Raw genomic sequence first — 16,192 nt, 5'->3', positions numbered from 1 at the left:
CATAATGCCATGCTCTCTTCTGTGCGTTGGGAATGATGGAGCAGTACCCCTTCCATCATGGGGTAGGTGGGGGTCCCAAAGGAGAGAGTGGACATGAAAGTACTTGCTGAATGCCTGGAGAGGGAGAGAAGGAGGGTCATGATAAGAAAGCAGCCATACTGGAGACACTCTGCAGTTGTAATGTTAGCAGGAATAAAATCCTCCCACACTCAGGCCTTTGATGGTCTTGGGGTGGCCCTTTGGTGATTATTACCTTTGTTCTAGTGCCTTCCAACTTGCTATAAAATAGTCAGCCAGTCTCCCTCCTCGCCTGACTGCTCTGTCACTCTAAGATGCCTCATTCATGGTTAATACAAGGAAGTCCCAAGTAGCAGCCAGAAATGTGAACGGCTATTCTCAGCAAACAGGAGGTTACCCAAGTCACAGGATAAATAAACATGCTTATTTTTTCTCTTTAAAAATAATGATTCTGCGCTTTTTTAAGACTTTAAAATACAGTTAGTTAAATAGTAAATATTGAGCAGTTGACTATATGCCAGGCTGTGTTAATGCTTTATTCACATTATTTCATTTACTACTCATGAAAGAGGCATCATTATCCCATTTTACAGATGAGGAAACTGACACCCAGAGAGACTAAGTTCTGTCAAGCTCCCAGAGCCACTGTAAACAGACTTAGGATTTGCAGCCTAATTTATTTCATACAAAACCCAAGCTTCTTGTGTATTTTGCTGTTTTGCCTCAAAACTAATAATACTATCTGCAGAAAGATGAGGAGGAAGAGTTAGAAACATATATTTAATCAAAAAGTTCACAGGTCTTGAATAAATGCACTCCTACTCCCACTGCTCAGGCCTCTCATAGAACCTGACACTGCCTGGCAAGCAGGGAAAAGAGGCTCTGGGTCAAATAAAAAGTGTGCGATTAATTGACATTTAACGAAGAACAGGACATAATCCAGCAGGAAGCAAATGTGAACAGCTTTTGTGTACTGACGAGGTCTATATCTGAAGTCAGAATATAATATGTACCTAAATCATTATTGTTATTAATTATTATTTAAAGTTTTTTCAAAGCGAGAGTAGGACAGGATATTTGAGCATCATTTTTTCCTCTTCAGAGTCTGGCCATCTTGTCTCCCAATGTAAGTCTCTTGAAGAACCAGCCAAACCAAATATATATTTTTAAGTTCTTTTACTTAATTTAGTGGGTTAACCAGTTTATGTGGAAGAAGATGATCATAATTTAGCTTAATGGTTCATTGCAATACTATTTTTATATCTTGAATTGAAAACATTACAGACGCTTTGGGAAATATGAAAACTTTTTGCTTCTTCCAGCTTTGGCACTTTTGTATTATACCAATTTGTTGTTGAAAACACCAATGACCTTAGCATCAGATTTACCTGTTTTAGTAGTACTTTTACCACGTACCCATTACCAAATGTGTATAACAACGCCTATCTCATTATAGTGAAGAGGGAAATAAATGAGATAATTTATGCAAACTTTTTGGCACCTAGAAAGTACTCAAAAAATTGGGATTTTTGTGAAATTTTTAGTGCAATCTCTTCTATCTCTGAATTTGTGGACTTTACTTCGTGAGTTTCAGTGTGGTGTAAATGTGCAAGATAGTTTTGGAATCAGTGAGGAGTGGGGCCAGCTTTCTAGCAGCTGTGTGACTTGGGCAAATGTCTTAGTCTCTCAGAACCTCCCTTTTTAATCCTATAAAAAGGAAATAATAGTCCTATTTTGCAAAAATGCTATGAGGCTTGCAAATAACACATGCAAAGTATCTGGCATATTGTAGGTGCACAATAAATGGCTGCTTTGTTTATCCTTAGATAAAACGATTTTTGTCCTATAAATAGAGCTAATGATTAGACTTCATTGAAATGCTTAGTTGCATGATTGTGAGTGATTTCAAACACCTAGAAACTTAAGTGTTATTCTATGGTTGTCTCACTTAATCCTTTTTAAAACATGTTTGGGTCTTGTGGGAATGTTTAAAGCTCCTTATGAAGCCAATGAATGCAAAGGTATCTATCAGCTATCAGTATCTAGTGGCCATTGACCCATCCACATTGGTACCCCACATAATTGTAGCTCAACTTCACCCCGAAGCCTTGGAAAGGTTACATGACAGACAGATGTAGTAGGCATGAGATTACAGGGCAAAAGGAAGAGGTCGGAGCTGTGGTCAGTATATTTGACAGGCTCATACACTGCAAGCCTTGTTCCGGGCCCCTTACAAAGCACCTCTTTAGGACGAAAACAAGATGTTCTTTGTAAATAAAAGTTCATGCATTTGAGTAATGAAGTCATTTTCCAGTGCTGCAGTGAAAGATATTCTTCTCCCAAGCCCTCTGGGTGAGGACTGTCAGGGGGAAGAGCGTGGCCAGCCAGTCTCCAGGGAAGGTATGAGCACAAAGAGTGCAGCAGCCTGTCTCTAGAAAATGAGAAACACTGCCCAAGAAAGGGGGTGCCCTCCCCCTCTGCCATCTGAGAGCATCCACCTCCGGCTCCAGCCCAGGAATCCCTTTTCCACCCACTTTACTGCAAACTATCCGGGCCACATAAAAGATGTACATAAATATAGATAAGACATCCGGCACCTTGGTTAAATAAATAAGAGATGTGAGGAAGCAATCACAAAAGCTGAATATTCATCTGGGGCCCTTGGAGGGGCTCCAAACTGAGAGGGGAGGGGAGGCCGCCAGGAAAGGCCCGGCCACGGTGTCTGAAAGACCAGCTTGGAGGGGGAGGGCCTGGAAGTGAAGGTAAAAAGGGAGTGGTGAAAATGGGTGTGGGAAGGAAGCCAGGACAGCGCAGCCCTCAATCCCGACCGCCAGGGACAGGAGGTGGCCGGCGCTCGCGGGGCTCGCCCCAAACGCATCCGCCTCTTGATGCTGAGCTTTAAGCTCCATCCATCTGTACATTCTGCAGCGAGAGCCTCTGGGGAGAGAGAGAGAAAGTGAGAGAGAGAAACGGAGGGGGAAGACAGAAAGAGGAGAGAGAGAGAGAAGGGGGGGTGGAGCAGGCTCTGGCTTACTCTCTCACTCTTCCTTTTTCTACTAAGTTGCTCCCTGGGCTGCCTTGAGTTCCCACATCTGGATACTGCAGACGCACAGAAGGTAAAATAAGTGAGGCACCGCTGCACCACAGTGGGGACCGGCGAGGACCAACAGTGGCCGAGCCCCTGGAAGAGCCCTGTCGGATGTCAGTGGAGAGATGGCTTTGAGCTCTGCCTGGTACGCAGTCCTGCCCCTGTGGCTCCTCTGGGGCGCCGCCTGCTCCCGCGCCGCGTCTGAGGACGACAGCGCTTCTCCTTTTGACATTGAAGGGAGCTCAGCGTTCGGCCAACTAGACCCGCCTGAGACCATCGAGGCCCGCGTGGCTCCCGGAAGCCTGCCGCCTGCTGCCAAGGTACAGTGCCCCTGCCATTGTCACCCTGCTGGGGCACCTGTGCCCCGTGTTGTGTGTATCACACTTGTGTCCCCCTCTCTCCCCACCCCCTTTCCCTTCCCCACCCGCCTTATGAGTTTCACCTGGACGGGTCAGTTCAGAAACTTGAAATAAAGAGTTTTACTTTGTACGTTGGATTTGGACTTTGTGATTTGAGAGCTGAGGCTTTGGAACACATCCCTGTTCAAGCTGGTAAAAGGGCATGTGTCCTGCATACTCTGAGTTAGTAGGCTAGACTCTCAGCTGGGGCTGCAGTAGCACGTCTGTGACTTTCCGCCGCTTGTTATGTCCCAATAGAGTCATTTTTGTCAAGCCACACCATTTAATGTGTGTGCCCTGTCACTGGCTTCCTGCTCCTCTGTGATGTTAGGACAGTGGGAACAATACTGCAGGACTAATCTTTTTGTCACAAATTAAACAGAAGGTCCTCTGCAAGAGGGGAGGGTGAAGAGTGGGTGAGGGCACTAAAGAAGCTGTCAGGAAACTGCAGAGCAGATACCTTAAATAGACACAAGCCATTTTATTCCAGAAACAAGAAGTCATGATGAAAGTCAAGCCCCATCCCAAATGTAAAAATGATGGAGATATGCTACTGATGATATGCTTATTCAACGAGCTGCTGTTTGAATCCCTTGCAAAAGCGTTTATGTTAAAAGCATAACCAAAGTGTAGAAACTGGGTAAAGGTGGATGAATCCAGAGTAAGTGATTTAAGAACCCCCTGAGCCGAGACGGACAACAGCACGTCCAGGGCGTGGGAGATGCTAAATAGGAGGAAAATGAAGTCACCTAAGTTCATGGGAAAGGAAAGAGCAGTTGACCTAACAACACACACGCACACACACACACACACACGCACATGCACATGTATACACACACACACACACACACACACACACACCCATAGCTATGATTACAGCAACTATAGAACCAAAGCAGTTATGTGGATTGATACATTTCTAATGCCATTGATGCATTTCTAGTGCCATTTCTAACAGCACTGAAGTCTGGATTATTGCCATAGTCCTACTAATTGTTAGTATAACCGTAGTTATTAAACTACTGATAAGATAATACGCATGAAGATGGTCCTTCTCCAGGAGTGAGCCCTACCCACACCCCAAAATGAGGGGAGGATGGGTAGGGCCAGAGCATACCAACTCCCATTGTGGTGTGAAATGTAATCCCCATGAGAAAGAGGGGCACGCCTTCTGGTCAACTTTGTACTCAGACATGGGGAGAAGCCAGACCAGGAGACACTCCACACAATGAGAAGGCTTCACTTCTCTACAGGCTTGGAATCAACCCCCCAGGAAGCATTATCTCCACCTGTTGCTTTGAGTGGAAAGTTCCAGAATGAAATGCTTAAGAGTAGGATTGCCAGATAGAATACAGGACACCCAATTAAATTTGAATTTCAGATAAACAACAAATAGATTTTGGTTATGTCTCAAATATTTCATGGGATGTATTTATACTAAAATTTTTTTCACTGTTTATCTGAAATTCAGTTTATCTGGGCATCCTATCTTTTTACCTGCTAATTCTAAAAAGACAGGCACACATAACTTTTTGTAACTCTCATCTCACAAAACGTAAGAAAATAATTATTTGATTTTTTAGGGAACCTTAAATTTATTGCTGAAACCCTGAGCAACTGCTTATATACTCGTATGTTCAGTGAAATAATATGAAGGCAGCACAGCAGAGGGTTTTAGATTGCAGGCTTTGCAGTCTGATGGTCCCAAGTTCAAATTTCAGCTTGCCTGCTCCTTACCTTGGGCAAACTACAGATGCCCAACTTGCAGATAAAGAAACTGAGACTTAGATAAGTTATTGATGTCTACTTCATATTTCATACAGTTACTGTGATGAAATTAGATAAAATACATAGAGGACTTAACACAGTGACTAACATGTATAAATGCTTAATACATCCTACGTGTTGTCTTTATTATTATTATAAAAAATACATGGCTAGTTGGATTAAAAGAAACCCTTATTTGGGAATATTTCTCAGAACTTTATTTTTATGGTGCTATTTTACTTAATATTGCTTGTCTGTATCCTTCCAATCAAAAAGAATGTCACGTAGTGTGTTAAATTTGTAATACTGTCAGAGACTAATAGGTCCAGAATGCCTGTTGAGGCTTCTGGTTTAGGGAAACAGAAAGAATCTATTAGTCATTCCGGAGGGTCATATGATGTAGAAAGGGTGGGATTGGGGTAATTATGTTCCCACTGCATAGTTTCACATAATGCCCTCCAGTCAGCCTGCAGTCCCACAGCGATTCCAACGCCCCACCATTCGGGTTTCCCATGCTTTTTATAGCCAGTAAGGAGACCTGAAAGCAAATACATTCTGGAGATTTAATAACATGGTACAACCACTCCACTGAATTGGTTCAGGAGGTTATATTTCATCTGTAGAGAAAAAGAGAACATGGACTCATACAAGACATTATTCGCGGGCGTTTGGAGAGGTGGTTGGAAGGATATTCTAAAAATACATTCATTTTATTTGGATCGGGTATATATATAAATGGTCATTCCTCAATTCTCCTTCAAAGGGAAGAAAGAAAACTAGTAAAGCAAGCATGGAGCAGTGGGAGGTGCTAGGCTGACGGCCTTCCTAAGGCTCTCCCACGCCCCTCCATAGCAGGACTGGCATCCTCTCCACCCTCAGCACAGACTACGGCATACTGGTGCACAGTGTGGGTTAGGAGAACAAATACATTCAACATGCACTGAATAAAAGGATGGGAAACATGGGCTGACCAAGAAGGAACGCCCCTCCTTTCCTTCTAAAATAAGCACAAGCTCCTACAGGATGCAGAGAATTTGAAAACAGGAGCACCATGGGTGCTAGTTGGTAGGATTTTCCTACTACCTGCTTTTTTACGAGCAGATAATTTACTGAGTCCATTATTTCTGAGTATATGGTGAGAACAATGATTCTCAGCAGGTGGGGGTGGGCAAAGGGGAAACTAGGTAGTGTCAAAAAGTATATTTAGTATTCTAATATTCCACATTTAAGAAAAGAAAGACTTAATTTTATTATACACATTATAGCAAGTGAAACTAGGCAAAAGTCTTCTTGGCCAATACGGAGATGCAGAAGAATGGGAGGGGACGCAGGGATGGAGATGGGAACAGTCCCCCAGGAGAGGGTATCAGAGTGTCCTTAGGAAGAGTGACATTCTTGTTTATCAAAAAGAAGCAGGAGTTAAACAAGGTCAAGAACACAGGTTAGAGGTTGATTAAAAGAAACCCTTAGTTGGGAATATTTCTCAGAACTTTATTTTATGGTGCTATTTTACTTAATATTGCCATATCCCTGTTGTCTATATCCTTCGTGGCTGGAAAGAAGCCACCCAGAGACTCAGAGAGGAGTGGGGACTTTGCTGGAAGGGCAAAGCGGGAGGTGGTGGAAGGCGACGGTGCTGTTACTGCCTTTGGTAGATTATTGAGAAAATAAGGGAAATAATTGACAATACTGAGCAAACTTCCCTGAGAGGGGAAACCAGGAGTTTATCTCCTGATAACCTGATTGGATTTTGCAGTTGCTGTTCTTAGCTTCCCTCCAAGAAGATTCGTGCCCCATGAACCACAAATGTACCTCACACTAGACAAACTTGCTTGCTAAGAAAAAAAAAGCAATATGAACTAGACTAATTTTGCGGGACTTTTCTTCTAGACACCCTTCATGGTTGATCTGTGATCCCATGCTCCAACACGTAGTTAGGTGCCCTGCCACTAAAGGATTGTAGTATGTTTATTAAAAGACAGCTCAGATCCCTTTCACTATCTGCTTTCCGTTGCCTTATCTTGCTCACTTACTTTGAGAAAGGCTTTGTAGAACAATATCAAGACTTCCAGTCACTGGCCTAGGCCATCATTCTATACCGCTGTTCAACAGAGCAGTTGGTAATTTAACACCCACACCCCACCCCCAGCCTGGCATGCAGTCATTATTTCATTCACTTAATACCATCCAAAGAGCAGGTTTGGAGACCTACCATGTACACAGTAATAAAGCAGGCACCAGGCGGGACAGAAAGAAGGCAGAGTCACATCCCTACCCTCAAGGAGTAAGCAATCTAAGACAGAAAAACATACACATAGCCACTATATAAAGCAGAATGAATTTATGTTCCGTAAGAGCAGCTATCAGCTAAGTGCCATGGGGCTAATGTGGAAAAAGTATTACTCCTGGGCTAGGCCAGTAGGGCACAGCCACTTACTCACCAAACACCAAAGAAAGTTCCTGGGAAACATTATTTTAGAAGGACTGGAATACAGTAATGGTAATAATAATAATAGCGTGGCTTATCGATGACACTCATTGAGTATTTACCACGTGCCAGACACTGGTCTAAGCACTTTCCATGAGTTATTTCCTTTAACCCTCATAACAGTTCAGTGGGATTGGCGTACTTATTATCTCATTTTGCAAACGTGGAAACTGAGGCACAAAGCATTTGCCCAGGCAACCTGCCTGGTAAGTGGCCCAGCTAGGAAGGAGTTTATGAAAGTAATTCAACTGTGCAAGAATATCTAGAAAAATGTGGTGAGGTAAATATAACTATCTGTAGGAACAATTTTAGTCAAAGTTTGATAATTTCTTAAAGTGAAGATATATAAAATACCATTCAAAGACCATTTATGCAGTGCTTGCTAGATGAGTAGCATAAATTACATGGCCTATCTTACAGAATTTATTATAAAACCGCTGGAAAACAGAGAATTCCATTTGCTGTAATACCAGAGCTCTCAGATTTAACCAGAAGAAATGGGTTTTTTTTAATTGTGGTAAAATATACACAAATTTTATTATTTTAACCATTTTTAAGTGGCATTAGGTAATTCATCATCATCCATCGCCACCCATCACCATCACTACCATCCATCTCCAACACTTTCATCTTCCCAAACTCAAATTCAATACACATTAAACAATAATTCCTGTTAGCCTTTTCCCCAGGCCCTGGCAACCACTATTCTACTCTCCGTTTCTATGAATCTGACTACTCTAGGTATCTCATATAAGTGGAATCTACAGCATTTGTCATTTTGTGCCTGGCTTATTGCACTTAACATAACGTGGTCAAGGTTCATCTATGTTGTAGCATTTGCCCAAATTTCATTCCCTTTTAAGGCTGAATAATATTCTACTGTATGTAATATCACATTTTATTTATCCATTTGTCTGTTGATGGACATTGAGTTATTTCTACCTTTTGGCTACCGTAAATAGTGCTGCTATGAACATTGGTCTACAATTATCCATCAGAGTCCCTGCTTTCAGTCCTTTTGAGTATATACCTAGAAGTGGAATTGCTGATCCTATGGAACAGAGACAGTTTTAAAACTCAGATTTTTACGGAGGCCGAGCAAAAAATAACTGGGTAGGGAAAGGAACACATCCTGTGAGTGGTGGGGCCCAAGCAGCAGCAGAGGACGGGATGCCTCTTCCAGAGGGCACCCACCTCTCTGTGTTGCCAGGCCTTCTGTTTTTTTACAAGAAGACAGAATCTGGATTCTTAAGTGAAATTGCTGACTCAGTTTTTTTAACGCCCTGTGGGAAGCACATCTGAGGACTGTTTATTTGCAGTCCTCTGCTTTACGACATTTGAAATTCACCTTTCATCAAAGGCACAATGTGGGCATCTAGCCAGACAGATGTGCTATGAATCCAGCTCCCCTACTTTCTAGCTGTTTGACTTTAGGCAAATTAGTGCATTTTTCAGAGGCTCCGTCTGTTTGATTTTAAAATGAATACAAATGTATTTTCTTTGCAAGATATTTGTGAAATTTAAGTGAAATCGTGTGTATAAGCTGCCTAACTCAGTCTGCCCTCATTCTCTCTTCTCTCCCTCCCTCCTCACCCTTTTTCTTCCATTATCTGTTTTTATCTACCTGTGAGTTCAGATTTGTAGTATCAGTCTATTTTCATCTAAATTTTTGCTTATTCTGTAAATTTGATTACTTTCAACTTTTGCTTACAAATTTGCTGATTATCCAACACTGGACAAGAAGGAGACTAGTTTAACTATCAAAATAATTGTATCCCTAATGGTTCTTTAAACATAACCTTTCCCCAGAAATAGGATAATCTGAGCAGTTAAGAGAAATGAATGAGTTTTCCCAAATACCCAAAAAACTAAACAAAAAACCCAGCATATTTGCTATGACAAGGGCTATAACCTTTTTTTTTTTTCCCTTTCACAATTAAATTCTAAAATCTGACTTGTCATAGATTCTTGAAGCATATAATGCCAAAAACACTCCTCTCCTTTAGGGTTTTTCCTTGCTCAAAGTAACCACATAAATATAATGATGGCCAGACATAGTTATGAGACATTTGATTGGTTAGAAACCATTAAAATCAGACTGCCAGTACATGCTTTGAGTTCCAAAACTTAGCATTTCCAAACAATTACTTTCGCGTTTTCTAAAGCAAATAATCTGCTACTTGACTGAGATATAGTGACCACATAGAAGAATATTTAAATATCTACTCCAGCATTTGCCAAAAAGCAGCATTCTTTTTTCAATTGCTTTTCTTTTTGCTCCTAGTGTGGTAAAGTTAAATTCTGGGAAATGGTTTACTAAAGGGAAGTTTAACCACAGATGTTTGTAATTCCAACTTAAGTTTCCCATCAAAGTCTTAATGAAATTCAGCTGCCAGGCAGTCAGCTCTGAATCTGAGTCTTTTTATCATGAGAAACTTGGGGAAAACAGCATTCTGAGGCTGACTGGTAGTGGGAAACTGTCCACATTCAAGCCCAAATCCTCTACATGATGGAAAAAAAAAATACACGAAGAAACAAATTCTCTTAAAAAAAAAAAAAGGCATGGGGGTGGTCAAATGTACTTTAAGTAACATGTAATACGGCCCTCTTTTCACTTCCAGGAATTTCTTAGTTTGTGTGTTGTGTTTTGCTGGAGGCTAGAGATCTAGTGTTTACCTAAATGGAGTAAAGTATCAATGTTTATGACTCCATGAGAACCAATGAGTTGGAGAAATCCCATAACATTAACAGTTGCATTAACCCAAGCCCCTTGGAGACTAGAGCAGTGATCCATGCTGCATACTACAGCTAAAAGGATGCTTGAGCACAGTGCAGATTCTGTATATTAATATTTATTTGGAAATTATGCCTTCCATTACATGGAGTGGCATGATTACTTTAAAGGAAATCAAGATGTCTAGAGATCAAAGATGTCTTCACTAAAACTCACCTTGGACGTGACTGTTACATGCAACACTGTTGTCTGTTTACAAAGTGAACTGCAACACGGCACACTGCACTGAGCAGCTCTGTAAAGCCAAATGTCGACCCAAAGGAATGCATAATATAGACACAAGCAGAAGGCAAGATAAATGTCTAAAAAGCCTTGTACCGTGGGATGCCAGGGCTGTAGAACCATCTAGAATCACTGCAAGAGCCAGAGCACAAATTCAGGGTTTAAAATCATGGCTGGCTGCTTCTTCCACACGAAATTATTCCACAGTGCCTTTCAAGGTTCACAGCCACAGTGTGTATGTTTCCCTTTGATGATCAGTGATATAATTTGACAAGCTAAGTGTGCCCTAAGCGTAACCTCTCTTCCTGCCGATATGCCATGAGTCCTAGGAGCAGCGGAGCAGTTCTGTCATCTGTGATTCTGTTAATCCCCAGGTCACAGGTGAGGTGCTAAATGCCTGTTATCTGAAGACTGAACTGAGTCTGAATGCCTGGAGATGGGCCAGTGTTTCTTTGTGGTGAATGAATAACTGGCTCATTCTATATTGTTCCCTTGGAATTGCTGTCTGTCGTGATCAATGCCAGCAGACACCCTGAAATTCCTCTCATCAGGGACAAGCCCTGAAGCCTCTATTGCAGCACAGAATTCAGCATAGAGGAGACGTGTTTGAATGCGGAGCCAGTGGGTGGTTATTATTGGATGTATAACTCTATTGGACCTTGCACTGGGAACCATAAAATCAAAGGGATCATAGGATGTTAGATCTAGAAAGAGAGTTGAGAGATTCAAACCCTCTCATTTTGTAGGTAAGGAAGCTGGGTTTCAGAGGGGTTGGGGTGCTTCACTCAAGGACACAAAGTTCATTAGCAGCAGTGCCAGGAACTATGTCTTCTGACTTCCAGTCTTATTTTCTTTCAAATTATTTTAATCAACTGAATCATCCTTAGCTTTAGAACTGGGGATCATTAAGTAAAATATATATTTTTTAATAAAATATATATATGTATAAACACAGATATATATATATATATATATATATATATACACACACAGATATATCTTTAAGAGAAGAATTGTTTACTTCTAATATACTATCACTTTACTCTTCATTGTTTCTAGTTAACCTTAAGTTGAATTACCAGTAGGAGAGTCACCCAGAATTGAGTGGAGTGGGAAAAGCACTGAACCGTGAGTCTGGAACTAACTATTCTTGTTCATGGCCATGCCACTAACAGCCAGATCACCCTTACCAGTTAAAGGAACCTGGGTAAATCCCTTCACCTCCTGGGACAGCTTGAAAAGAACAAAACAAAATCAAGGTTACTTCAAGCAACCAAGTTCTATAACTGGCTAATAAATAGATCAAATTGTAAACTACTTAAAGGGGAGCTGACCTAAGGAACAGAATCACTCAGAGTCACAGCTGCTGTCCTAGTTAGAACCCCAAGATTTAGTATCCAGAACCTGAGGGAAACACAGGGTCCTGATCTGGTTAAGAGGGTTGGGTGGGGATGGTTTAAGAGTCCTTTTTCCTGCTTCCTTCAGGGTCAGAGCTGAGAATGGTTTGCAGGACAGAGCACTGGCCCAGCCACTGACAGGAGCCTTTCCAAGATGACACGCCCAGGAGGTTTCCCAGCCAGCATCCGGTGCAGACACCTAAGTGTGTCCAATGAATATTAATGGTCTCCCATGCCAGGGTTCCTGCTGCCATCTGCCCTCTCCAGACCCTTCAGGGTGACCCTAAGCATGAAGCTCCACATGGAAAAACAAGAAGGATGACAATGGATGAGATAAGGGACATGGGGACTTGTGTCCCTGAGTCTTCTAAAACTTAAGTGACATGTGACAGAGGGCCCAGAGAGGAGAATGTCTTTTCACTCTGCACAAAAGGAAGGAAGAGCCAGTGAGGGATTATTAATTCACTGTAAACATCAACTGAAATCACTGCATTATAGTAGACACAATAATGCCACCAACTAAGCCTTCATGACAAGGTAAAGAGGAAGCTTAATTTGATAGCCTGCTCTAGATTGAGCAGAATGCAACATTTGGAAGCAAATATTTTAAAGGACCTTTCTGGAAGTCAGAATCGCCAGTGTGTGAGGGGGCCTGCCCTGGGGGTGTGAATGACTGTGGGGAGGAGGGGTCGAAATCGTGGAGGCCCCAAATGTGGCCCAAGGACAGCGGCACCAGCAGCACATGGATCCGTACTGGGAATGCAGACTCCCAGGTCCCACTCCAGAATCAGCATTTTCACCAGATGCCCAGGTTGTTCACATGCACATTAAAGTATAAGAAGCACTAGTCTCTAAAATGCAGCTGGGCTTAGATTTTAATGGACTTCAGGAAATTGAGAATCCAGAAAAGGGAAGCATTTTTGACATAATTATAGAGAGGCCTATAAAATAAAACCAAATCATGGCTGCATGAGGCTAGTAAGAGAGCTCATAGGCCCACCGGGGTACTAGCCCCCGGCCTGGAAAGGTGCACTTTAGAATAAAAATCAAGCTTCAAAGAAAACTGCTGCTTCAAGGCATCTGGAGGAGCTGAGAAGGTAACATCACTTCCTGAAACCCTGGCCCACACGCAGCAGGTGTTCAGGAAGGGAATTTAAAGAAAGACATGAATAATAATAATATTTTTAATGTTTATTAAAATGCTTAGAGGATATCAAACAAACAGACAAAAAAGACAGACATGAAATGATAAGGAAGGTTTCCTACTCCCAGCACACACAGCCTAGAAACAGGACCACTGGAGATCTGTGTCCTTGAGGGGAAGGGAGCAGAGACGGGAAGAATTTACTCGTGGAACCTTCTTGGAAACAGGGCATTGCCAGACTCTTAGGAAATAGTGGGATTATAACGTTCTCTCTTGCTAACAAGGGAAGCTTTCTAATTCAGGACAGTGTGTCTTCGGGGAGTGAGGAGTGTGGTCTCTGGCCTAAACTAAAAAGAAACTTGATAAGAGATATGGAAGAGCTAGCTCTCCGGAATGAGAATTGCCAAGGCTAGCCCTCAAAATGGAACCTCTCTAGAGGGATTGAGATTTCCAGGAAAGTGCTGTTGAGACAGGGTCTCGGCCTCCTCCTCCATCAGCAGAGTCACCTCCATTCTCCTGGCCCCTTCCAGGTCTCCTTGATGCAGCCACAGCCCTGAGAGGGCCCCTTGTTATTCTGTAACAGCCTTACAGGACAGCTGTCACCCTTTTGATTTTAATGCCTAACCACCTGCTTAGCACTAGCTGTGTCCTAGGCATTGTTTGAGGTGCTCTATGTGTATTATTAATTTTGCTCATAAGCTAATGAGGAAGGCACTGCTATTAGCACTATTCTACACTTGAGGAAACTGAGTCATCTAGAAGTTGAGTAATTTACCCAAGATCACAGCTTAGGGAATCTGGCTCCAAGCTCTTAATCTCTGTCCTGTAAATGACCCTCTAATGTCTGTTTCTAAATCTCAGCGTGTCTTACAATAGCTCAGCTAACAAGGGTCCCCAGTATCATCCAGGAATGCCAGAGTGGTCTTAGAAGCTGATGAGTCTATTTAAAGAACATTTAAATTAGTGGTATGTTTATACTTTGACTTGTTTTTCAAGTTATAGAGTAAACTCACTCTATCATCTCAATAACAATAGGAGGTTCTTCTTTAGGCATAATAGGAATAAAGATTGACATAATATCTGAATGTATATGTATTTATGTATCTTCAAATATGCTAAGCATTAGTCATTTCAGTGGAATCCTGAGTTTACATTAGGGACCTACAACTTAAAAGAACTTTATAGAAGGCTAAAGAAAGAACTTGAACTGTAGTAAAAGCAGGATCTCAGGGGAAATGATTAGACAAAGTATGTCAATCATAGGAAAACTGAATGAAGTCTTAGAAACTATTTATCTTTAAAAATTTTTCTTTATAAAGGAAAATATGGAAAGAAATGGAGTTTGGCAACTGAAAGGATTCAAGTCAGACCTAAAAGACACATAAGCTGTTAACTTCTTTCCTAGAAATTTTTTTTTAACCTTTGCTTTTCATTGCTTTTGTTATTTTTTTTTAACTTTAATTTTTTTTAACATCTTTATTGGGGTATAATTGCTTTACAATGGTGTGTTAGTTTCTGCTTTATAACAAAATGAATCAGTTATACATATATATATGTTCCCATATCCCTTCCCTCTTGCGTCTCCCTCCCTACCACCCTCCCTATCCCACCCCTTCAGCCGGTCACAAAGCACCGAGCTCATCTCCCTGTGCTATGTGGCTGCTTCCCACTAGCTATCTACCTTATGTTTGGTAGTGTATATATGTCCATGCCTCTCTCTCACTTTGTCACAGCTCACCCTTCCCCTGAGAAAACCATAATTCAAAAAGAGTCATGTACCGAAATGTTCATTGCAGCTCTATTTACAATAGCCCAGAGATGGAAACAACCTAAGTGCCCATCATCGGATGAATGGATAAAGAAGATGTGGCACATATATACAGTGGAATATTACTCAGCCATAAAAAGAAACGCAATTGAGCTATTTGTAATGAGGCGGATAGACCTAGAGTCTGTCATACAGAGTGAAGTAAGTCAGAAAGAGAAAGACAAACACTGTATGCTAATACATATATATGGAATTTAAGAAAAAAAAATGTCATGAAGAACCTAGCGGTAAGACAGGAATAAAGACACAGACCTACTAGAGAACGGACTTTCCTAGAAATTTTCAAGCACTATATAAAACAACATGTCTGAAATAAGTGAGTTATTCATTCAGCTCACAGTGATTAAGAGCTGAGAGGAACCAGGCAAGGCATCAGTGATTCTGTCTGGAACAAACCCAGGTAGCCTCCACCCTGCTGGACCAGGAGGATAGCTCTGCTAGCAGCAGTCACTTGTGGAGTCTGCTGTTAGCCTGGAAGAAAGGAAGGTCCCCCAGATAATCACACCCAAGAATCTCTACTGCTTCTCCTATCCCTCTAGCTTCAGGTTTTGAAATGTTTTGCTTACTGTCTTAGTTTGCTAAGTCTGCCATAACGTTATACCACAAACTGGGAGATTTAAACAACAGAAATTTATTTTCTTACCTTTCTGGAGGCTAGAAGTCTGGAATCAAGGTGCCATCAGGCTTGGTTTCTGGTGAGAGCTCACTTCCTGGATTGTAGATGGCCGCCTTCTTTCTGAGTCCTCACATGGCTTTTTTCCTGTGCACATGCAGAGAGAGAGAGAGAGAGATCTCATCCTCTTTTATAAAAACACCAGTTCTATCAGATTAAGGCCTTACCCTTACGATCTCACTTAACCTTTACTAGCCCCTTGTATGCCCTACCTCCAAATACACTCATATTAGGCACAGAACTTCAACATATGAATTGGGATGGGGGAGGGGTGTTAACTGAGTTGGTAACACCTACCAGGGGAAGCATGTAAGCAGTAACTCTTTTTTTAATTAGGCAAAGTAATGTATAATAGCAAAAGAGAGCTTCTGGTAA

The 16,192-nt window shown here is 41.7% G+C and overlaps 2 protein-coding genes across 3 annotated transcripts in view; one reads left to right on the top strand and one right to left on the bottom strand.

Annotated features, from left to right (window-relative positions):
* RFPL4B (ret finger protein like 4B) overlaps window positions 1-16,192 on the bottom strand; it is a 134,685-nt gene that overhangs the window by 92,049 nt on the left and 26,444 nt on the right. For both annotated transcript variants that reach the window (XM_079939999.1, XM_079940000.1), the window contains exon 2: window positions 15,788-15,904. The gene's annotated coding sequence lies outside the window, so the exon portion shown is untranslated. The remainder of the gene's footprint in view (window positions 1-15,787; window positions 15,905-16,192) is intronic.
* The window catches only part of LAMA4 (laminin subunit alpha 4), a 150,939-nt gene continuing 137,727 nt past the window's right edge, over window positions 2,981-16,192 (top strand). Inside the window, exon 1 of the mRNA XM_079939603.1 lies at window positions 2,981-3,426. Within this exon, the coding sequence (XP_079795729.1) occupies window positions 3,232-3,426 (195 nt within the window). The 5' untranslated portion in view covers window positions 2,981-3,231. The remainder of the gene's footprint in view (window positions 3,427-16,192) is intronic.

This window comes from Stenella coeruleoalba, assembly GCF_951394435.1.
Source record: "Stenella coeruleoalba genome assembly, chromosome: 12".
NCBI classification, from domain to species: domain Eukaryota; kingdom Metazoa; phylum Chordata; class Mammalia; order Artiodactyla; family Delphinidae; genus Stenella; species Stenella coeruleoalba.
This window is presented reverse-complemented; position numbering and strand designations above follow the sequence as displayed.